Here is a 24,443-nt window from a genome sequence, read left to right as displayed (position 1 = left end):
ATATACCTCAACTATTTGAGAAAAATTAAATTTGCCCATCGTTCACAAGCATAAAGCTTTTAAATTCTGAAAAAATTAAAACCAATCCAAGTAAGGTAAGGTAACACAATACTTTAAGCCCAAAAAATATATTTTTAACTATAGGTATCATAATGATATTCTGATAAATTAACTCAATTAATTTTTGCAGGAAGATAGTTAGGGAATATGTTCTTTAAAATTTCAATTTTTGAATAAGTATTAATAAGGAGTCATTGTACTATAATAAATTTCAATTTGTAATAAATATTGTTAAAATAGGCCATAATATTACTACCATCACATCTGCATTTATAAGGAGGGTAAATTAGGGGCCTCTTAAATCTTTTTATAGAAAGTAGGTCAGGCTTTCACAAAGCCCACAATGCCACAGGGACGGCCCATTAACTATATAACATCTCTCCATAAAAATCATTGGATTTAAAATATTGCTTGCTCTGTTAGAAGCCACTTGCACTATTTTTTTTAGCATGAAAACTTAGTAATTGATATTTATAAATTAAGTAGAGTTGGGAGAGAATAAAGTATAAAATAAAATAAATTAGGAGATAAAAAAGAGAATAAAGTTTTTAGCAAAGCAAAAAGAGAGGTACAAGTAACTTGAGAATTATATATTTTGAACATTTGTAGTGATGTAGCTAAATTTCAATTTATTGAAAAATTCATATTTTATGTTTTTTGTCATAAAAATGTCGTATAAAATGTAATCAAATCAAGATAATGAGGTTATTGACACGTGATTTATCCACTGCATATTGACGAAAATTACGTATATTTATAGAGTGTATAATATAATATTGTGAGAATTTCAGAATATATATGTATTTAAATTCAAACCTAATTAAATTATTGGTGTAAAAACTATACTAATGTTTGATAAATCTTGAGTAGTTGAATGATTTAATATGCTATGATGAATTTAGACATTGAAAGTCAAATCAAGATTAGCAAAATTAAAATTAAAATTAAAATTAAATGTAAGTACATTTTGATGAGTTGTGTTATGATCGCGATGTTTTAGCAAGTGAATATTCGGAATGTATTTCCAAATTCACTGACGAGCAACTTTGTGTGCATGACACTATAATGTCGTCTGTGCATTCTAATTATGGAGGAATATTTTTTGTTTATGGGTATGGAGGTACTGGGAAAACTTTCATTTGGAGAGCATTGTCTGCAGGGATTCGTTCGAAGGGCGATATTGTTTTAAATGTGGCGTCAGGTGGCATAGCATCTTTATTATTGCCGGGTGGTATAACGGCCCATTCTCGGTTTAAAATTCTCATTATTGTGAATGAAGATTCTATGTGCAATATTAAACCAGGTAGTGCACTTGCTGAGTTGATTGTGAGAGCAAAGCTTATTATATGGGATGAAGCTCCAATGATTCATAAACATTGCATAGAAGCCGTGGATAGAACTTTAAGAGATATTATGCGTGTATCTGATCAATTAAACATGAACAAGCCGTTTGGTGGAAAAACGGTTGTTTTCGGTGGTGACTTTAGACAAATTTTGCATGTTGTTCCTAAAGGCAGTCGTCAAGATGTTGTGAATGCTACTATTAACTCATCTTATCTTTGGAAGAGTTGCACAGTTGTAAGTCTGACAAAAAATATGAGGCTTTTGAATGTGGAAAATGTTGATGAAGCCTCCAAATTGAAGGAATTTTCCTCTTGGGTTGCTTCTATTGGCGATGGTGTTGTTGGTGGTCCAAATGATGGGGAAGTGAGTATTCAACTTCATGCTGACATTGTTTTGTCAAATTCTGGTGATCCTCTTAGAACCATTGTTTCAAATGTCTATCCTTCTTACATGATTCCTGAAGAATTGATTAGCTGTTTGCATGGCCGTGCTATACTTGCTCCTACATTAGAGGTAGTTGATGAGGTTAACCAATTCATGATTTCTTTGGATCAGCCTCCAGGTCGTGTTTACTTAAGTTCTGATAGTATTTCAAAATCTGATTTCACATCAAATGGTCTCGCTGAGATACATTCTGTGGAGTTCTTGAACAGTTTGAAGTGTTCTGGTACTCCTAACCATGAATTGTTGTTGAAAGTTGGTACACCAGTGATGTTGTAGAGAAACATAGACCTGTCAAATGGGTTGTGTAATGGCACAAGATTGATAATTACACGATTAGGTGATTATGTGTTAGAAGGACGGGTATTGGGTAGCCATAATATTGGCCATAAAGTGTTGATTCCTCGAATGTCCCTAATACCGTCTGATCCGAGATTGCCTTTCAAGTTCCAAAGAAGACAGTTTCCTTTGACTGTGTCGTATGCAATGACCATTAACAAGAGTCAGGGTCAATCACTCTCTCATGTTGGATTGTTTTTGAGAAAACCTGCTTTCAATCATGGACAACTGTATGTTGCTATATCAAGAGTCACAAGTCGTGAATGTTTGAAGATTTTGGTGTGTAAAGATGAACAAGGTGAAGGCTATGGTGATTCTACTGTTAACATTGTTTATAAAGAAGTTCTTCAAAACTTATGAACCTTGAATTTTTGTTGTATTAGTAAGTTTCTATTTAAGAATATTGCGTTTTGTAATGAACTTATTTTACTATTGTCTTACGTATAATGTATGTATATAAGTATCATTATCTCATCCTTATTATGTATTATATTTTATTTGTTCCTCTCATATCTGCATTTCAAATGCATAACAATTTTGTGGTATGTATAAAGAGACACTTATGTATTTCTCTGGATATTTATGATGTGTTTTTTTACAAACAACAAATTCTCTGTTTGCAAGCATAACAATACAAAAGTTAATCATGTGATTTTTTTTAGTTCATTTATCTTAGAACCTTTTACAAGTTTCATGGCCCGTGCATAGCACGGGTGGTAAAACTAGTTAAAATAAAATGTAAGTACATTTTGATAAATTTTAAAGCTAGTTTTAAAAAAATTTACTCCATTTCTTATATAATAAATTTAAAATTTCCAATTTTTTTATTATATTACTAATTATTTAATGTATATGTATATTAAATATATATTGGAAGCTTAACTTTTTTTAGTTCTTTATATTATATTGTGTTAAATCATTGTAAAATATAGCGGAAGAATAAACAATAGTTGTACGTTGGTTTAACCTACAGACCAGTCCTAATCGAGTGCTAATTAATCAAAATTGTTTTTTATTAAGTTATTACTAATTTTTAACCTCAACTTTCTAAATTTATCGATCTATTTGGGTGGCCAATGAATTTCAGAATGCACTAAGAGCATCTCCAGTGGGCGGATGTCCCACTCGGACATCCACCAGGACATCCCAAAAACACCTCCTGCCACGTCACTAGGACTTCCCATCCCACTGCCACGTCACTAGGACATCCCCTGCACAATCCGCCCTTGCCATCGCCCTTCCCACTAGAGTTTAAAAAAAAAAAATTAATTACCGGACTTCCGACCCGTACGTCCGACCCACTCCACAATGGCGGACGTCCGCCCGCCCGTCGCCCGCACGTCCGAGGACACCCGACGTCCTCACGGGACGTCCGTATCCGACCTTCGACGCCACAATGGCGGACGTCCGCCCGCCCGATCGCCCGTCGCGGACATCCGACCGGACGTCCGCCATTGGAGATGCTCTAACATCCCTATATATGATGGACATAGGGCGTGCCTTTTATTTTCAAAGAAGGTTACATAATATTTATGTTTTCAAGTAACAAAATAAACCCTAAGTTAAAAAGAAATGAAAGCGAGAATGCAGGGACTAAATTGCAAAACCGCCAACGATGCTGAGAGTATATATATGTAGGTGTGTGTATACTTGTGCAGTGTTTGTGTGTGAAAGGTTAGAACCCTTTGCCATTTCAAGGGTTACACCTCCACTTTCTCAACAACAACTTCGCACACAAGAGATACAATTAAACCCACTATTGATCGAGGTTTCCCTTTCAGCCTCTTTCTCTCTCTCTACCTATACATACGACACACAGTGTCCGTATATATTTCATATATCTATTGTTTTGTACAGTGCCAGACCCGCTGGATGTGCAAGCGTGCGCTGCGGTAAGCCTCCATTGACGTTTCCTCAATTGGATTGATTGTTAGGTTTCTTACGGATTCATGTTTGATTTCGACTTCCTTGCTGTTTTGAGTGATTAGGTTTTTGTTTTGTCACAGTTGACGGAGGACTAGATGGCGAGTATTAGATCGAGCTTGCCGTCGAGGCTTCGGCAACTCCTCTCTAGTGAAGGGGCAATCGGCCCCTCTCTTAAACTTGACGCAGAGCTTGTACGCTTCATGTTCTTTTCTTTTTATTGCTTTTTAATTGTAGTTTGCGTTTGAATTTAATGATGTGTATTGATTATTTGCGGTTTTAGTTGTAGTATCAGGATGAGGGATTGGATTGAGGTTTGGTGATAAGTTGGATTTACGCCTTCATCTTTCTGTAATTTGAAGTAACACATTAGGTCATTTATTTGTTAAGTTTAGTGGATGGGGTTTGGAAGGATTTTAATGTCTTTTGATTTCATATCTATTGATTTCTATATGCTTTGTAAAGGGGTAACTTGACCAATACTATGCCAAGAATATTAGGTCTTGAGGAACTGCCTTGTTTTTTTTCCAATCATTAAGCTAAATTTGTCTGTTCTGTATATTCAAATGTATTTGGTTAAAAATCATATATATTTACAGCACCACCCAGCTCCTATTTTTTTCCCTTTGCTGTATAGTAATATATTAATATTCATGGTCTAGAAAGTAGTTTTTGTTGATCTAACCGTTATATCATGTATGTAAAAATGTGTAAACTGGCGTTTCAAAGTAATGTGAATATTTTGGTTCTCTAGAAATATGGAAATTAATACTCCCTCCGTCCCGCACTACTCGCACTTATTTCCTTTTTGGGCGTCCCAAGTTACTTGCACTCTTTCCATTTTTAGTAAAAAATTTCACCTACAGCTGTCAATTTTGACTTTCCTATACACTCATTCCTTAATCTCCGAGCCGAAAAGGAAATGAGCGAGTAGCCCGGGACGGAGGGAGTATTAACTTATGTTCGTAAGGGTGTTAAGAATCAAGTTCTTACAGAAGTACAGAACAGTGTTCAGCTGTTTTATGTGACCTCTTCTCTTTTGGTATTTTTATGGTATGGACATAAGAGCATAAAGTTGGCAGCCAATATGCGATGAATAATGTCTAAGACTCGATTTCCATTCAAGATAGAATCACTTTTGGCAATAAAGCCCTTAAGAGGGAGGGGAAGCCATTCAGTCAGTAGGGGTTGGCATTTAATTTAAGTATCAGAAGTCATTTAATACTAAGAATCTTGTGATCTTGTGATGACTGTGTTGTATGCATGTAACTGGGCCATAGTTAGCTGGATAGAGATTAGAGACATGCGCATCCGAGATATGTGGAAATAAGGTGTTTTCACATGTTAAGGTTTCGAAAGTGCAAATGCAACCTGTCAAGTTGGTGTTTCATGTATCACCTGAAAATTGTTTGCTACTCATTGTTCATTATATAAGAACATTATGTATTGGTTACCACTTACTAGTATCTTTTTTAACAATATACAAGAAGCCTAAGCTTTCGTTATATAAATAATGCAACATCTGGATTCTAAAGATTCCTTAAAGTGTCGTTGATCCCTCAACAATACTTTTGATGAAGTCCTGCTATAATTTTTACGTAATTGATAATATTGTTTTTCATCTACATTTGGAAGTCAAATGTGGAAACCTAATATGTGCTATAGTGGCTTGCCAATGCTTGATATTTTGTGATGCAGAAAAATTAGATCGATCCTATGACTTGTTATAGAATATTTAAAAAATGACAAATAAAAAAATGTCCACAACAATATTTTTCAAATTAAGGAATTGCCTTTGTCTTGCTGACAAGGCCACACTTGCAAGCTTTGTGATCATGTCCAGAAATGTGTTTAAACATAATTGGGGGACAAATGTAGATGCAGATACATTGCAAGGGAATTTTTCTTGTTAACACGGGAAGCTATTGTATGTTATTTATAATATGTATTCCCTCCGTCCCACAAGAATATGCACTCTTTCCTTTTTAGTCCGTCCCACAAGAACTTGCACTTTCTAATTTTGGAAAGTCTTTTCTCTCTAATGAGGTGGTACCCGTTCTCCACTAACAATACTTTAATCACTTTTTCTCTCTACATCTCTCTTACTTTACCAATTTTACATTAAAACCCGTGCCGAACCCAAAGTGCATATTCTTTGGGGACGGAGGGAGTATTATTTTCAGATGGTTTTGACATTGTTAAAATGTCGAGTAGTCCTCTTTAGCCAGCCATATCTTGATATGTGATTTGAGAACCGGTTTCCTTGTGACATTTTCCCTTTACATTATAGTGAACCATCCATCTTTGTGCATCAGTAAGCTAATACTTTGCGTAGACAAGGATATTACTGCCTGAGTGAACTATTACACTCATTATGTTCAAGTACAAAGATATTGGTGTTTAACGGGTCGGTACATTGGATATCAGATGTAGATCGTTTAGTTGAAGTTTCTTAATCGGAATATTACTGAAGATTGATCTGTTATTGAACTGATTTATAAGAGGAAAAATATTGTTGTTTATTGAAATTTGATTTACTTGATGCAAGCAAACATTTAAAATCAACTGCAACTTCTTTCCTTTTAAAGTTGCTGTGTGCTAGCTTTGGTAATGAGCCTTGCATATTTTTTGCAGCCACCAAGAATAAAAGCTTTTATCGACAAGGTGATTCAGTGCCCATTACAGGATATAGCAATACCTCTCTCTGGTTTCCGCTGGGAGTATGGCAAGGTTGTAAAAATTTGCTTGTAATTTTGTCTTCCTCTTTTCATCTTTATAATTTATGCTCACATCTTTCTTTCTTTTCCAGGGAAATTTCCACCAATGGAGACCTCTATTTTTGCACTTTGATACATATTTCAAGACTCATTTATCTAGTAGAAACGACCTTCTTTTGTCAGATGACATCTTAGGGGATGCCAGCCCATTTCCCAAACAAGCAGTTTTGCAAATTTTGAGAGTTATGCAGATCATCCTAGATAATTGCCACAATAAGAGTTCTTTCAGTGTTATAGAGGTAATATGGTGTTTGAATTCATTTTGGGTTTTATACTTATTAGTTTCTCTAAAGTTTGAGTTCTTATGTAGCAATATTTCTGAAGTTTTCTAGCTCCTTTTGGGTTTTATACTTCTAGTTATACTAAAAAGTTTTCTTATCTTTTCCTCAGCATTTCAAGCTTTTGCTTGCTTCAACAGATCCTGAAATTATCACAGCAACTCTTGAGACTCTTTCTGCACTTGTAAAAATATCACCTTCAAAGCTGCATGTCAGTGGAAAGCTGGTAGGGTGTGGGTCAGTGAAGACTTGTCTTTTATCCCTTGCGCAAGGTTGGGGTAGCAAAGAAGAAGGTCTAGGTTTGTATTCATGTGTCACACTACATGAGAGTACCCAGGAGGCTGGACTATGCCTGTTCCCATTAGAGGCACCAAATGACAGTGACAAGTTGCAGACTCGTGTTGGATCAACACTTTACTTTGAGTTGCGCGATACTTCTCCAATCGACGTGGAAACTAGTGATAACACAAATTCATCTGGAGTGCGTGTAATTCAGATCCCTGATCATCAATTACAAGAACAGGATGACTTGTCACTCATGAAGTTTTGTATTGAGCATTATAATGTGCCTTCGGATCTCAGGTTTCCTCTATTAACCAGAATTCGGTATGCACGTGCATTCCGTTCCTCCAGAATATGCAGGCTTTATAGCAAGATCTGTCTACTATCTTTTATTGTGCTTGTACAGTCTAGCGATTCACATGATGAGCTAGTTTCGTTTTTCGCTAATGAGCCAGAATATACAAATGAATTGATTAGAATTGTGAGATCTGAAGAAAACATATCAGGGACCATAAGAACACTTGCAATGACTGCATTGGGTGCACAATTAGCTGCATATTCGGCATCTCATGAAAGAGCACGAATATTGAGTGGATCAAGCATCAGTTTTGCAGGTGGTAATCGTATGATTCTCCTCAATGTGCTGCAAAGAGCGATTGTATCATTAAATAACTCAATTGATTTGTCATCTGTTACTTTCATTGAAGCACTTCTGCAGTTCTACTTGCTTCATGTCATATCTTCTTCAAGTTCTGGAAGTGTTGTTAGGGGTTCTGGGATGGTACCGACCTTCTTACCCCTTTTAGAAGATTCAGATCCTTCTCGGTTGCATCTAGTCTGTTTAGCTGCAAAAACTCTACAGAAGCTCATGGACTACAGCAATACAGCGGTCACCCTTTTCAGAGATTTAGGCGGGGTGGAGCTTTTGGTTCAAAGATTACAGATTGAAGTGCATAGAGTGATTGACTACACTGGATCAAAGGATAGCTCTATGGTAACAGGAGAATGCCCAAACTATAATAGTGACCAGTTATACAATCAGAAGCGATTGATTAGGGCATTGTTGAAAACACTTGGTTCTGCCACTTATGCCACGGCAAATTCTGCGAGGTCACATAATTCTTATGATGTTTCTTTAACTCCCATCTTGTCGATGCTCTTCAGTAACAAGGAAAAGTTTGGAGGTGAGATCTACTACTCAGCTGTGACTCTTATGAGTGAAATGATTCACAAAGATCCGACATGTTTTAATGTTCTGTTTGACTTGGGCCTTCCATCTGCGTTTCTATCATCCATTGTGATTGGAGTACTTCCTGCTTCAAAAGCCATCACTTGTATTCCTAATGGTCTTGGTGCTATCTGCCTCAACTCCAAGGGTCTGGAGTCTGTAAGAGAAACTTCTGCTTTACGCTTCCTTGTTGACATTTTCACTGACAAAAAGTATGTGACGGCCATGAGTGAAAGCATTATTCCTCTAGCGAATGCTTTGGAAGAGCTATTCCGGCACGTGGCTTCATTGAGAGGTACTGGTGTTGATCTGATAATTGAAATAATTAATAAGATAGCATTGCTCGGGGACGCAAAGTACTCTGGATCGTCAGGAAAACCTGATGGAAGTGACGCAATGGATATGGACTCTACTGAATCTGATGACAAGGAAAATGTAGGGGATTCTACATCAGATAGGGCTGTTCAAGTTATCAGTGATGAGCAGTGTATTCAGCTATACATCTTTCATGTGATTGTTCTAGTTCACAGGACGATGGAAAATTCAGAAACATGTCGTTTATTTGTGGAGAAGTCTGGCATTGAATCTTTACTGAAACTTCTTTTACGCCCAAGTATTACTCAATCATCTGAGGGGATGTCAATAGCTCTACACAGCACTATGGTATTCAAGTGTTTTACCCAGCATCATTCCACTCCTCTGGCTCGTGCTATATGCTCTTCTCTGCGTGAGCATTTGAAAGAAACTCTGTCTAGGACCAGTGCCAGTTCTGGATCCTTTTTGCTGGATCCTAAGGCCAGCCCAGACCCTTTGATATTCTCTTCCCTCTCGCTCGTGGAATTCCTCTTATTTCTTGCTGCCTCAAAAGATAATCGTTGGGTAACGGCATTGCTTACTGAGTTTGGTAATGAAAATAAAGACGTCCTGGAAGATATTGGCCGGATCCATCGTGAAGTTTTATGGCAAATTTCATTGCTTGAAGAAACAAAGGCCGAAACAGGGGATCAACTCACTGGTACTGTTAATGCTTCTCGACAGTCCGAATTTGGCATTAATGATGTCGAAGACCCAAGGTTGAGTTCCTTCAGGCAGTTCCTTGATCCTTTACTTAGGAGGAGGACTTCTGGATGGAGCTTTGAATCCCAGTTTTTTGACCTCATAAATCTCTATCGTGACCTTACCCGTTCCTCAAGTCTTCACCAACGACAGACTGTCGATGAACCTTCTAACTTACAGGTCGAAGTCAATCAGGAAGAAGATGTATCTGGCTCATCTGCTTTGATTGAATCCAGTTCTAGAAAGGATAATGATACCCAGAGGTCATACCATCAGTCTTGTTGTGATATGGTATCATCATTATCAATTCATATTACCCATTTGTTTCAAGAGTTGGGGAAGGTCATGTTGCTTCCATCTCGTCGGAGGGATGATATGCTCACTGTGTCTCCCTCTTCAAAATCAGTGGCTTCTATCTTTGCTTCAATAGCCATGGATCACATGAATTTTGGCGGGCATGTTCATCCTTCTGGAGCTGAGGATTCGGTTTCAACTAAATGCCGATACTATGGCAAGGTTGTTGAGTTCATTGATAGTATCCTTTTGGACAAGCCTGACTCATGTAATCCTGTCATATTGAATTGTTTATATGGATGTGGAGTTATTCGCATGGTCTTGACTACATTTGAGGCTACCAGTCAGTTGCCCTTTGCCATCAATAGGGCTCCTGCATCTCCAATGGAGACCGATGAAGGGAAGCAAAGTGATGTTGAAAAAGCTGATCAGTTGTGGACTTATGGACCCTCAGCTAGCTATGGAAAGCTTTTGGACCACTTGGTGACTTCGTCCTATATATTATCACCTTTCAACAAACATTTGCTTACACAGCCTCTAGTGCCTGGGGACATTCCATTTCCTCGTGATGCAGAAACATTTGTGAAAGTTCTCCAGTCCATGGTATTGAAGGCCGTGCTTCCTGTTTGGACCCACCCTCGGTTCCATGAATGTAATTATGAATTCATCACGGCAATTGTCAACATTTTTAAGCATGTATTCTCTGGAGTGGAAGTCAAAAGTGTTGCTACTAATGTGGGTGGTCGTACTGGTCCACCCCCAAATGAAACAACTATTTCAACAATAGTAGAGATGGGATTCACAAGGTCTAGGGCAGAAGAGGCTCTAAGACAGGTTGGTTCAAATAGTGTGGAGCTTGCAATGGAATGGTTATTTTCACATCCTGAGGAAGCCCAAGAAGATGATGAACTTGCTCGGGCACTTGCAATGTCTCTTGGAAATTCTGCAACAGAGACAAAGGAAGAGGGCACAACTGAGGATACTCAGAATGTTGGAGAGGAACTAGTGCAACTCCCCCCAGTTGATGAGCTACTGTTGACATGCAGGATGCTTTTGCAAATGAAGGAGACCTTAGCTTTCCCTGTTAGGGATCTCCTTGTCATGATTTGCTCACATAATGATGGCCAGGAGAGACCAAGAGTCATTTCCTTTATCATTGAACAAGTGAAGCTTTGTGGTAACATTTCCGATAGCGGGAATCAGAAAATGCTCTCTGCCTTCTTTCATGTTCTTGCTTTAATTCTCAATGAAGACTCAGCAGCACGTGAATTAGCTTCCGAGAGTGGTTTGGTTAAAGTTGCATCAGATCTTCTCCAGCTATGGATTAATTCAGATGGGCAGGAATCACCTCAAGTCCCAAAATGGGTAACTTCAGCTTTTATTGCTGTTGACCGTCTCGCTCAAGTGGATACCAAGTTAAATGCTGACGTGATAGAACTTCTGAAGAAGAACGATACAGGTAACCAAACATCTATTGTCATTGAGGAAGATGAGCAGAACAAATTATCTTTGGGGACGCCATTGAAGTATTTAGATTTACTGGAGCAAAAGAGACTTATTGAAATTGCTTGTGGTTTCTTCAGAAAGCAATTACCTTCTGAAACAATGCATGCTGTTCTGCAGCTCTCTTCTACCCTGACAAGAACTCACTCAGTTGCTATTAGTTTCTTGGATGCTGGAGGTCTACATTTGCTTCTATCTTTGCCTGCAAGTAGTTTGTTCGTTGGCTTTGACAATGTTGCAGCTATTATAATTCGTCACATTCTTGAGGATTCTCAAACCCTACAGCAAGCAATGGAGTCTGAGATACGTCATAGTTTCATAACTGTTGCTAACAGACAGTCTAGGGGAAGGCTTACTCCACGAAATTTTCTGTCAAATTTAAGCTCAGTTCTTCAACGGGATCCAGTAGCTTTTATACAAGCTGCTAAGGCTGTCTGTCAGGTTGAGATGGTTGGTGAGAGGCCATATGTGGTGTTGATAAAAGATCGCGAGAAGGATAAGAAAGAGAAGGAGAAAGATAAAACAGAGGAAAAGGAGAAACAAGCTAATGATACTAAGGTAAGCTCTGGCACACAAATATCTGCAGCTCTTGGTAGTGGGCATGGAAAACTTCTTGATGCGAATTGCAAGAACTCTAAGACACACAAGAAACCTCCTCAGAGTTTTGTCACTGTCATTGATGTTCTGTTGGATTCAGTTATATCTTTCACTCCTCTGGAAGATGAATCTGTTAGTAAAGTGGGCTTGGCATCAACAGATATGGAAATTGATGTTTCTGCAAGCAAGGGTAAAGGAAAAGCTGTTGCTTCCGTGTCTGAATTAAATGTTGCTAGCAATCAAGAATCCTCCGTTTCATTGGCTAAGGTGGTTTTTATATTGAAGCTCTTGACAGAGATTCTTTTAATGTATTCGTCATCTGTTCATATCCTTGTAAGAAAAGATGCCGAAGTTGGCAGCTACAAGGGAACTCCTCAAAAGGGTGTAAATGCTTGCTTATCTCGTGGGATTTTCCATCATGTTCTTCACAAATTTCTACCATACTCTAAACCTCAGAAAAAAGAGAAGAAAATTGAAGTTGATTGGCGTCAAAAACTGGCTAGTAAAGCCAACCATTTTCTTGTTGCATCTGGTGTTCGCTCAACTGAAGCAAGGAAACGAATCTTCACTGAGATCAGTAATGTTTTTAACGAATTTGTTGATTCATATAATGGTTTTAGGGTCCCGAGACCTGATATTCAGGCCCTAACTGATCTTCTCAATGATGTGATGGCTGCTCGGACACCTTCAGGTTCTTACATTTCAGCAGAAGCTTCTGTTACTTTTATAGAGGCTGGTCTTGTTCACTCGCTCACCAGAACACTGCGTGTGTTAGACCTGGATCATACTGATTCACCTAAGGTTGTTACTGGAATTGTGAAAGTTTTGGAGTCGGTAAGCAAAGAGCATGTCCATGCGTTTGAGTCTACCAGTGCCAGAGGAGAGCGATTGAAACCTACTGATCCTAACCAACAACCTAGGGATGAAAATGGTGCTAGCTCACAAACTGCGGATGCTACAGTCCATGCCAATGAAAACTTAATGCCAACAGATGAGAATGAGTTGTTCCACGGTGTCCAGAACTATGGTGGTTCGGAGGCTGTGACTGATGATATGGAGCATGACCAGGATATTGATGGAAGCTTTGCTGCTGCAGAAGATGATTATATGCAGGAAAATACTGAGGGAACACAGAATCTTGATGATACTGTGGGGATAAGATTTGAAATTCGCTCTGGCGTACAAGGGAACCTTGATGAAGATGATGAGGATGAGGATGAGATGTCTGGAGATGAAGGGGACGAAGTAGATGACGATGACGATGATGATGCAGATGATGATCATGATGATATAGAAGAAGATGAAGCTCATCACCTACCTCACCCAGATACGGATCAAGATGACCATGAAATTGATGAAGATGAGTTTGATGAAGAGGTGATGGAAGAGGATGAAGATGAAGAGGATGACGAGGATGGTGTTATAGTGCGATTAGGTGAGGGAATGAATGGAGTAAATGTGTTTGACCACATAGAGGTTTTTGGCAGAGAGAGTATTGCCAACGAAACTTTTCATGTTATGCCAGTTGAAATATTTGGCTCCAGGCATCGAACCACGTCCATCTATAATCTGTTGGGAAGAAGTGGTGATACCAATATTCCTTCGCAGCATCCACTTCTGGTGGAACCACATTCTTCACTGACTGCAGGTCCACCTAGGTTGTCAGGTGCAGTCATTTTACTTCAGTTTATTTTGACATTTTTTTTCAGCAACAATTTTTTTCCTCAACAGAAAACTTAATGGTGTCTTATTTTCATTTACTTCTTCACAGAGAATGACCGTGATGCTTATTCAGATAGAAATGCCGAGGGTTCTTTGTCACGGTTGGACTCCATATTCCGATCACTCCGTAATGGGCGTCAAGGACATCGGTTTAATTTATTGTCCAATGAGGGCCAATTAAGTGGTGGGTCAAGCTCTGCAGTTATTCCCCAAGGTCTTGAGGAAGTACTTGTATCCAGTCTGAGGTGTCCCTCCGCTGGAAAGACTCCAAATAACACTACAGCTGTTGAATCTCAAAATAAAAATGAAGAGAGTCCGTCATCTGAATTTGCTGAGAGGACTGCTGAAAATCAAGGTAATGCTGGTGGTAATAATGCTCCTCCTTCCTCGACGACATTGGACAGTACCCGAAGTACTGATAATGTTCCTGCTACAAATGATCCTAATCGTGGAACAGAAACGTCAAGTAGACAACAATCTCAATCTGTTGAAGCTCAATATGACCATACTGATGTATTGCGTGATGTTGGAGCAGTGAGCCAAGAGAGTAGTGGAAGTGGGGCAACTTTAGATGAGAGCTTACGTAGTCTAGATGTTGAAATTGGGAGTGCCGATGGCCATGATGATGGTGGGGACAGACAAATTGGTGGTGATGCTCGATTGAGGAGAGCTGCTCCATTATTCAGTAATAATGCATCAATAGGAGGGGGAGATGCATCTCTCCACAGTGTCACTGAAGTTTCTGAAGATCCAATTCGGGAAAATGATCAAACTGGCCCGTCTGAGGAGGAGCAACATAACCAGGATGCTGAATCTATTGATCCTGCTTTTCTTGATGCACTTCCTGAGGAGTTGCGTACTGAGGTTCTTTCTGCTCAACCAAGTGAAGCTACACAGGTGCAAAATCCTGAGCCACAAAATAATGGTGATATAGATCCAGAATTTCTTGCAGCGCTGCCCCCTGATATACGTGAAGAAGTTCTGGCACAACAAAGGGCGCAAAGGGTGCATCAAGCCCAAGAATTGGAAGGTCAGCCTGTTGAGATGGATACGGTCTCAATAATTGCAACTTTTCCTTCCGACATACGGGAAGAGGTATGCATCCGGATGAGTTTATCTGTAGATTATTCATCATGGCTTTTCTTTTGTTCAAGATTAACATATGGATCTCCTGTTATTCTTATATTTTTGCTCTCTCTATTTTCCTTGTAATGCAGGTTCTCCTAACTTCCTCTGATGCTGTTCTTGCAAATTTGACGCCTGCTCTTGTTGCTGAAGCAAACATGTTACGAGAAAGGTTTGCACGTAGATATAATCAGACATTATTTGGATTATATCCCCGAAACCGTCGGGGTGAGTCCTCTAGAAGAGGCGATGGCTTGGACAGAGTTGGCGGTGCACTATCTCGTCGGTCTGTCGGTGTTAAGCCAGTTGAGGCAGATGGCTCCCCTTTAGTTGACACAGAAGGTTTGAAAGCATTGATCCGGTTGCTTCGTGTTATTCAGGTACTCTTATGGCTTTCTTGAAGCTCTGCCATTGTATTCCTCTGTGTAATATATATTAATTAACCTGTCTACATTTTGCAGCCGCTTTACAAGAGTCAGCAGAGACTTCTCCTAAATCTATGTGCTCATGCTGATACTAGAAATGATTTGCTAAAAATTTTGTTGGACTTGCTGATGCTAGACAAAAAGAAATATCTTACTGATCTGAGTGCTGTGGAACCCCCTTATAGGCTGTACGCATGCCAGAGTCATGTGATGTATTCTCGCCCTCAATACGTCAATGGTAGGTATTTTTGTTCTATTTATTGCTTCAATTGTAAGCCTTATATAACTAACCTCCATTTCATTCACTAATTTTCTGGCTGCATTTATCACCACCGATCTATTTTGAAGCACATTTTCCTTTATCAATTCCTCTTCCAGTTTAAATGGACTGTTGGTTTTTTTTTCATTTGTTGGATGATATATAATAGGTAAGTGTGGAAGGAATGTTTGCTTCTATGATCACATTATTAATATCTCGAATTTCTTTTTTCCATTTTCTTATTTTTTATATCTTCGATATATGGGATGTTTGAATATGCCACTTTCATGCATTTCTCCATTAACAGGTGTGCCGCCTTTGGTGTCTCGGAGAGCTCTGGAGACCCTTACCTACTTAGCTCGTAATCATCCTATGGTTGCCAAGCTATTACTTGAGTTCAGATTGCCACAGTTTAAGGAGTCATCGGGTTCTGATGATGAACGGGGAAAAGCTGTTATGCTTCTTGATGAGCCGAAGGAAGGGCAGGCATCCTTCACATTGCTGCTGAGCCTTTTAAACCAGTCACTTTATCTGAGAAGTGTCGCTCATCTGGAGCAGGTGTGTCATTGCTAACAACTTTAAGAAAACAGGAATTTACCTAGTTACATTATCTTTTGGATTTATATGGCTTATTATTGTTCTGTTGCAGCTCCTAAATCTGTTGGATGTTGTTATTGACTATGGTGAGAGGAAATCAAATCCATGTAATGAGGCAGGTTCATCTGCTTCTGAGCAGCCATCTGACCCTCAGGCCTCTACACCTGTTGAGATGAATGTAGAATCTTCTACGGCTTCAGGAGAGGTTAATTCTTTGATGCAAGCAACATCTTCTGAAGGTGATAACAAGCAAACTGCTGAAAGTGTTCTGAACAACTTGCCTAATCCAGAACTTCAGCTACTGTGCTCACTTCTTGCACGTGAAGGGTGAGCTGAGATTTATGGATTTTTCACTACTTCTACGTTGTAGATCTATAGATACCTATTCTTAAGATCCACACTCTCTGTAAATTCAGCTTTATACCTAAACTTGTGAACCTTATTGAACAATGATTCGTTCACTTTAATCAAGGTGTAACTCACCTAGTCACCTTTGCATTTATTTCTTTAGATTCTAGAGAATGCTTCACTTTTCTGGTTGTGATCATCATAAGTTTCTTCTGAAAAAATATGCTATAAATAAAACAACAGGGTGTTGTGATGGGATGATCATATAAGCTGTCATTTTCTAAATCTATAGTTGCACTAGAAGAGTTTGCATCTGATTGAACTAGCATATTATCATAATTTTTCTATAGATACAGTGTCTTGTTGAATGGTAATTGATTGTTAGTTATCATACAGAGTTGGGACAATTTAAATTTCCCATTGGCTTTGTTGCTTGTTTGCTGTTTGTTTACTTTTAACTATATGATTACTGCTTTCCTGAAGTTATGTTTGATTGGTTCTGTTGCTATATTGCTCATGCAATTTGTAACTTTTTTCTTCATATCTCCAGCCTATCAGATAATGCATACACGCTCGTGGCAGATGTCTTAAAAAAGCTGGTGGCTGTTGCTCCTATCCATTGTCATCTCTTTGTCAGTGAGCTTGCTGGTTCAGTTCAAAGCCTTACCCATTCAGCGATAGAAGAGTTGCGCATATTTGGGGACGTAGAGAAAGCACTCCTTAGCACTACTACTCATGGGGCTCCAGTTCTCAGGGTCTTGCAGGCACTGAGCTCTTTAGTAGTTTTACTTCTCGATAAGGACAAAAAGCATCAGACTATCCCTGATACTGAGCATAATACTACTATTTCTCTAGTTTGGGATATTAATACAGCCCTTGAGCCTCTATGGCAGGAGCTAAGCAGCTGCATCGGCAAAATAGAGAACTATTCAGATGTAGCACCTGATTTGTCACCTTCTGCTGTTAAGCCATCAAACTCGGTGCCTCCACTTCCTGCAGGTACCCAGAATGTATTACCATATATTGAATCCTTCTTCGTAGCGTGTGAGAAGTTGCACCCTGGCCAGTCAGGTGCAGGCAATGATTTTGGAGTTGCTTCAGCTTCTGATGTTGATGAGGCTGGTGCATCTGCTAGTCAACAGAAGTCTGTAGAAACTTCAATGAAAGGGGATGAGAAACATGTTGCTTTCTTAAGGTTCTCTGAAAAGCATAGAAAGCTTCTCAATGCCTTCATAAGGCAAAATCCTGGATTACTTGAAAAGTCGTTTTCACTCATGCTGAAGGTTCCTCGGTTTATTGATTTCGATAACAAAAGGGCTCACTTCCGGTCCAAGATCAAACATCAACACGACCATCACCACAGTCCTCTCAGAATATCTGTTAGAAGAGCTTACATTCTTGAAGATTCATACAATCAACTGCGTATGAGATCAGCACAAGATCTGAAAGGTAGATTGACTGTTCATTTCCAAGGGGAGGAAGGGATTGATGCTGGTGGCCTTACCAGGGAATGGTATCAGTTGTTGTCCAGAGTAATCTTTGACAAGGGGGCATTACTATTTACCACAGTTGGGAATGAATCCACTTTTCAGCCAAACCCTAACTCTGTTTACCAAACCGAGCATCTTTCTTACTTCAAGTTTATTGGCCGAGTTGTAAGTATTTCTCGTTTTCATCAGATGTGACAGAGAGCTGGTTAACAGGAAAATCTAATGCTTTTAATCATGTTACAGGTGGGGAAGGCACTATTTGATGGGCAGCTCCTTGATGTGCACTTCACTCGGTCATTTTACAAGCACATTCTTGGGGTTAAAGTGACATATCATGACATTGAAGCTATTGATCCAGATTATTTTAAGAATTTAAAATGGATGCTTGAGGTAATCATATTGAAAATCTCCCCTATCCATGAGGCCTCAACTCAGTCTGTTTTTGTTGCATCTGATCTGAATTTTATATGCTGTCATTGCAGAATGATATTAGTGATATTCCGGACTTAACATTTAGCATTGATGCTGATGAGGAGAAGCTAATTCTGTATGAGCGTACCCAAGTATGTATATTTTCTGGTTGAATGACTTGATAGGTTTACAAAATGTCTTGTTTGCTAATTGAGTGGCCTTGTATTCAGGTAACTGACTATGAACTGATTGCTGGTGGTCGAAATATTAGAGTGACCGAGGAAAACAAGCACCAGTATGTTGATTTAGTTGCTGAGCATCGATTGACTACTGCTATTCGTCCTCAGATTAATGCATTTATGGAAGGTTTCAATGAGTTAATACCTCGTGATTTGATATCGATTTTCCACGACAAGGAACTGGAACTCCTTATAAGTGGGCTGCCAGACATTGACTGTGAGTACTCCTACTTTATCTTTTGCATCCCCTATCATCTCTTGAAAACCCCTCTGATTGCGTAAGTTACCGCACCAACCATTATTATAAACTAATGCAAATAATGAATGCCTTCCAGTGGATGATCTGAGGGCAAACACCGAGTACTCTGGTTATAGTGCTGCTTCCCCTGCCATTCAATGGTTCTGGGAAGTTGTTCAAGCTTTCAGTAAAGAAGATAAGGCTCGCCTACTACAATTTGTGACTGGGACCTCGAAGGTACTTTCTTTCTGTATGCATATTTTACGGGACCTTCCTAGCGCTTTAAAGCAACGAGCCATATGTAGGTTTGGTATTTTGTCTTGGATCCTTTTGGGAACCAAAATGTCCATCCCTGACAATTCGATCAAAATAAGCCACTTTTACTACAGTTAAAAACTTAAGCAGATTGGATTAGTTTTGGTAAATCTTTTTCTCAAGGAAAATGACAATATTAAGTTGCTGCACCTCTTATTATGTCATATTCTCTCGTTCCATGACCGCCTTTATCTCACTCTCACTCTCACTCTCACTCTCACTCTCACTCTCACTCTCACTCTACCAGTTTTGCATTAAAATTCGTGTTGTCCACTACCGAGTCTATTCGTTGTGGACAGAGGGAAATATGTCTTATGGTTGATTCATATTAAGCAACACTTTATGGTGCAGGTGCCGTTGGAAGGATTTAGTTCACTGCAAGGAATTTCAGGATCTCAAAAATTCCAGATTCACAAGGCATATGGCAGTCAAGATCACTTACCTTCAGCTCACACATGGTCAGCCTTTGTTTATATCGTTCTGTTATATTGTGTAAACGGCTTGATTTCCGATTGAACTCTAATCGTCGACGTTCTTGTATGCAGTTTCAACCAGTTGGATCTACCAGAATACCCATCTAAACAGCATTTGGAGGAGAGGCTACTGTTTGCGATTCACGAAGGCAACGAAGGGTTTGGATTCGGTTAAGTTGGCGATGAGGCCATGTCGACGCTATTGTATAGAAAATATTGTGTCAAAAAGGACATAATTCTTAAGATTAATTAGAAAGCTGCTTTTTGATAAAATGTCGATATTTTGTACAGTGCAATATTGCTTTTTTTCCCAAGTTTTTTCTGGCAAGTTTTTTCATTGGAAGTTTTTTCAATTATTGTTAATGCTTGTCGATCCTGTTTGGTATAATGTATAATCATTTACAGTTCGAAAGATGAAAGGAAGCTAAGCTTCCCAATTTTTGTTTCTATTTATATAATTATTTACAACGTGGAATTAAATTTATATGTACGATTCTAATCGATGACCCTAATGTATTGATAAGCTGCTACGATTTAGTTGTGGTTCACAATTATGTAATATGAAAGGAGGAAAGTTGGGTGATCAAATATTAATTAATTTATAGTAATAACTAATATTAATTTTATATGTTAAAAATATTAACACAAAGATATAAAATATTGATAAATTTATGTATTTGTATTGATATTTAAATTTACATTTGTATTGATATAATTATATTTATGCGTTGATAATTTTAATACACAGAATTGAAAGTTATTAGTTATTACGGTAAATTAGTTAACACACTGCCAACCGAAGGAAGATATTTAATTCAAGTGATGGCCCAATCACTAACTGTGTATCGACATTAAAATTTGTTCATAGATGTACACTCGAATAGTGTGTATTTATCCAAAATTTCGTGTGTTATTTTATTTCTCAACATATGAATAATTGATCTTTTTGGTACTTGACATATAAGTAAATTAAGTACTCTATTATTTAGTTTAACCGATATAGAACCCGAACGATGTGAATAATTGTTTAGGACTTGGATAAAAAAAAATGCCATACGTAAATGGTCAAAAAGTTTTTTTTTTATTTAAAAAATAATTCATTTACACCGAAAACATAATGGATTCATGGTACATGTAGTTTGTTCTGAATAAAGTAAGATTCTACATTAGATATGTTGCCATTTTGAAGCATGAAAAAACATACGCTGCAGATATTATATATGAGTCTGACCTCACGAGACAGCCGAACGAAGAGGTCTATAATTTGAGTTTGCTGAAATCGACTTTCGGTAAGGCATATGAATAAGCTTCGTAGTTGATTTGCTGCCCCAACGAACTCAACTTCGTCAGAGTGGTGATGAGGTCCACCTGATAAATAACCACTTGATCAGCTCTCTAAATTGACATAGTTGTAGTTGTGAAGATCAAAGTGATTATGTTATTAGCTATATAAAAAATGAGACTATAGTGACCTCATAATCTGTTTGTGATACTGTTTCACGGCTACGCTGGTATTTCTGGACCCATGGCTGTACTTGTGGATCGGCTGCAAGTAGGGCCTCAGTAGCAAGTTGGTCAGGACCAAAGAATGCCGACATCACTGCCACCTGCAACACGAGACAATAAAATTTGAAGTTTTAGATGGATGGATGGAACAAGCTAGAAATTCGATAGAGATTACATAGTTACAGCATATGATCTTGTAATTCACCTGGCGAGGGCCAAAGCCGAGAGCAATGAATTTATTCTTTATTTCCTCAACAGAGGCTTTCTCCCATTGAGGGACCCTTCCTTCTGGATCTGCTTCTTCAGCATCTGATCTACCAAACTGCTTATCAAACAGTCCCCACTGCATAAATACAAAGAAAGTTATTGCATTTTACAAATCATTAGATTCCCATATATTAACTCCATGCTTATAAATATATAACCTCATGCACAAAGTTATTGTATCACTACATTATCAACTAGATATCTAGACTTGGATCGTAATAATCAACTGAATTGTGAAGTACTATTTGTTTTGAGATAACAGAAACCAGTGGAAAACTCTTTCAATTGCTGATTCTATTGGATTTCTTGTTGAGGAGGAGTACAATTGACTCGTGGAAAATTTGAATAGTCATCATCGAAAATTGAATGGTGAAGCGTGGCCAACACTGAACCAACCTGCCCACTCGAACCATATGCACTATACAGTAATGATCCTTTTTCTTCATTCCCGCCACATTTCCGAATGGCTGAAGCAAGAAAGGTGGATTTAACTGCACTTTGAGCTGCATGGAGAGACAGGTGGATAATCTCACATTCGCTATTTCAGTCATAGGAAACACAGCAAACGAGCAAAATACATCATTTATGGTGAGATGAGTCCTTTTTAATAACTTAATTGCAATCATATTTCTTTAAGTGGACTGCCCTATTCAGTTTTACTGTTCTAGTTCAAGAGGTGTAATAATGCAGAATGTTTCCGTATTCTCATGTTTCAGTTATTGAAGCATAATCATAATTAATTCATGACTTAACCTCCTAATTGGATGAGATCTGCATATGATATAGGTCCTCCTTTGGAGTCCGAGTCTATTTCCTTCTTTGCCTCCTCCAACAAACTTAAAGCTGCAGCAAGGTTTTTATTTTCTGGTCTGCTAATCTCTGAGCTTCAGAAAGAAAGGAAAAACATAAAAATAGACAAAGAAACGTCAAGGTGAGTTTAAGCTCCATGCTCATGAATAGTACAAAACTTGATCAACATCAAATTGATGCCAAGTGTTTCAGATTGTCTTCAAAAAAGAGTTTTGTTCCAAGTTGCAAAGTGCATTTGTCATTTTGAGGTCTTCGATAGTCTTATGAACTACAGTTGTGCAATGCAGTGCCTCATATTCTTACAGTCTGCTTTCATGTGTAATGCCAAAGGTATATAAGTTTACCTAAGCCGTATTGATCCATTGGGGCCGCCAGTTTTTGTTGCCTGTAAACTAAAGTTTTTCATTTTCCAAATATTTAACAGAGTTGATATGCAACATGCAAGATATAACAGACCTTATCATAAGTTATAGCATCATTGAGTGACAAAGTTAAGACAGAGGGGATGAGATCTTGGTTTCCCTGCATGGAAATTGACATATATAACTAAGAAATGTTCAAATAAGATGCTAAGATAGCCATATTATCTTCATATTGCTACAAAAAGGAAAATTCTGCTGCTGCATTATCGCTTACCTTCAGTGCCCTATAAAGAACATCCTTGACTTTTGCTGAAAAATAGCAAGCGGATAACTAAGACGCATGAATAAGAAGAATTTTTCCAATTTTTTACTATAAATCTTCTTACACTGGAATTCTGAACGTTGTCTTCGTTGTATCAAGTCTGCAGCATTTGCCACTTCAACTAATGAGCTGGATCTTGCTATCAAGTCCTGGGAAGAGTCAACTGACAAATTCATGATCATATCAATCCTACAAGCATTTTACTATCACATCGAAAGAGGAGCAAAACTACTTTTCATTTGGTGCACTTGAACTACTTGCTTCATGGATGAATTCACAAGTATCATGACCATATTTTTACATTAATTCTCAATTTTTTGAAGCTAAACTTACAGTACATATAAACTTTTAAGAGAGTGTTTACTATTTCCCTTTCAACTGGATATGAATCAAGTAAGCTATCTCAAACTATAGAAATAATCCTCAATAGCAAATGCTATCTCATTCCAGCTACCACTACTCAATGCACATGCAATTTTTCAAACGAATAAATAGATACAATGTATTAACAACAGAGAGAGCAATTGCAGAAAAAAATCAGAAGATAAATGAGCAGCATTATGAGATTGAAGAGCGAAAAGACTGACGATGCCAATGGTTGCAGCACCGATGCAATGCAAAACGCGCCGCCGCGAAAAGCGATCCTCGTCGCCACAATCACTTTCTAATTTGCAATTCACGGTGCCCTGACATTGAAGAATTGTGATCAGATTGAGATCGTATATGACATGTTACAGCAAGTGATTGAATCGAATCGTGGACTTACAGAGTGGATGTATCTAGCAGCGGCCATGGGTGCTGAGGTGGACGGCGATGGAGCCAACGACACCAGTGAAGGAACTGTAGATATGAAGGAGACCATTCCCATCGCTCTCTCTCTGTGTAGAGTGAGTTAGTGTGTGTGTAGAAGAGAGGAGAGAGGAGGTGCTGCTGTGTTTGCAATGCATAGTTTGTGTGGCAATCTTCATATTGCGTTATCCTTTCTCTATCCACCCTGGATTTCTCTTTTCGATCGTTTTGTTTCAACTCCATAGGTCACGTCTAATTTTAATTACGAAAATATCGAAAATTCTCTATAAGCGGTAAATTCGTCAGTAATAGTGTACCAAATTTCGACCAATATTTTGTAATTTTAGAGATCACTTCACTTAGTCACTTGTATTAACTTAGTCATACAAAAAAAAAAGTGAAAGATTAAAAAATAGAGAAAAAATATGTTAACTTCACAATCAACGAATTTTTTTATTTGATTTATCACAACTTTAATTTTTTTTATTTCAATTTTAAATATGTATGCTGTAATTACATTTGTTTATGCTTCCATAAAAATATGCATATGTAATTTTTCATAAGTCCTATAAAAGTACGAATTTTTCTGCATTTTCCATTTCTGTATTCTATTTTATCACATA

At 38.2% G+C, this 24,443-nt stretch overlaps 3 protein-coding genes across 4 annotated transcripts; 2 read left to right on the top strand and 1 right to left on the bottom strand.

Moving 5' to 3' along the window:
- The first annotated feature begins 1,125 nt into the window (after positions 1 to 1,125).
- On the top strand, positions 1,126 to 2,544 carry LOC121792258 (ATP-dependent DNA helicase pif1-like). The gene is made up of 2 exons (XM_042190130.1): positions 1,126 to 2,104; positions 2,186 to 2,544. The coding sequence occupies exons 1-2, from the start codon at positions 1,126 to 1,128 to the stop codon at positions 2,542 to 2,544; spliced, it is 1,338 nt and encodes a 445-aa protein (XP_042046064.1).
- A 1,295-nt stretch (positions 2,545 to 3,839) lies between these two features.
- LOC121753783 (E3 ubiquitin-protein ligase UPL2-like) lies at positions 3,840 to 20,127 on the top strand. 2 transcript variants are annotated; one of them, XM_042149049.1, is made up of 18 exons: positions 3,840 to 3,952; positions 4,042 to 4,076; positions 4,191 to 4,301; positions 6,742 to 6,837; positions 6,917 to 7,123; positions 7,275 to 13,788; positions 13,894 to 14,939; positions 15,062 to 15,349; positions 15,431 to 15,632; positions 15,961 to 16,211; positions 16,303 to 16,577; positions 17,149 to 18,253; positions 18,332 to 18,478; positions 18,571 to 18,651; positions 18,730 to 18,955; positions 19,074 to 19,213; positions 19,643 to 19,749; positions 19,837 to 20,127. In XM_042149049.1, the coding sequence occupies exons 3-18, from the start codon at positions 4,206 to 4,208 to the stop codon at positions 19,937 to 19,939; spliced, it is 10,884 nt and encodes a 3,627-aa protein (XP_042004983.1). In that variant the 5' UTR covers positions 3,840 to 3,952; positions 4,042 to 4,076; positions 4,191 to 4,205; the 3' UTR covers positions 19,940 to 20,127. The 2 variants fall into 2 exon arrangements, with proteins under 2 accessions (XP_042004983.1, XP_042004974.1); XM_042149040.1 differs by having other exon boundaries at positions 3,858 to 4,076.
- A 727-nt stretch (positions 20,128 to 20,854) lies between these two features.
- On the bottom strand, positions 20,855 to 23,996 carry LOC121801014 (thylakoid lumenal 29 kDa protein, chloroplastic-like). The gene is made up of 11 exons (XM_042200494.1): positions 23,798 to 23,996; positions 23,619 to 23,717; positions 23,096 to 23,180; positions 22,984 to 23,018; positions 22,804 to 22,869; positions 22,692 to 22,732; positions 22,291 to 22,421; positions 21,934 to 22,040; positions 21,476 to 21,613; positions 21,237 to 21,371; positions 20,855 to 21,132 (listed from the first exon to the last, which is right to left on the bottom strand). Exons 1-11 carry the CDS (start codon positions 23,897 to 23,899, stop codon positions 21,022 to 21,024), a joined length of 1,050 nt encoding a protein of 349 aa, XP_042056428.1. The 5' UTR covers positions 23,900 to 23,996; the 3' UTR covers positions 20,855 to 21,021.
- Between the last annotated feature and the right edge of the window lie 447 nt (positions 23,997 to 24,443).

The sequence above is a fragment of the Salvia splendens genome, chromosome 1 (assembly GCF_004379255.2).
Source record: "Salvia splendens isolate huo1 chromosome 1, SspV2, whole genome shotgun sequence".
Classification (NCBI taxonomy): domain Eukaryota; kingdom Viridiplantae; phylum Streptophyta; class Magnoliopsida; order Lamiales; family Lamiaceae; genus Salvia; species Salvia splendens.
The sequence above is the reverse complement of the archived record's forward strand: the minus strand, read 5'-3'. Positions and strand labels throughout refer to the sequence as shown.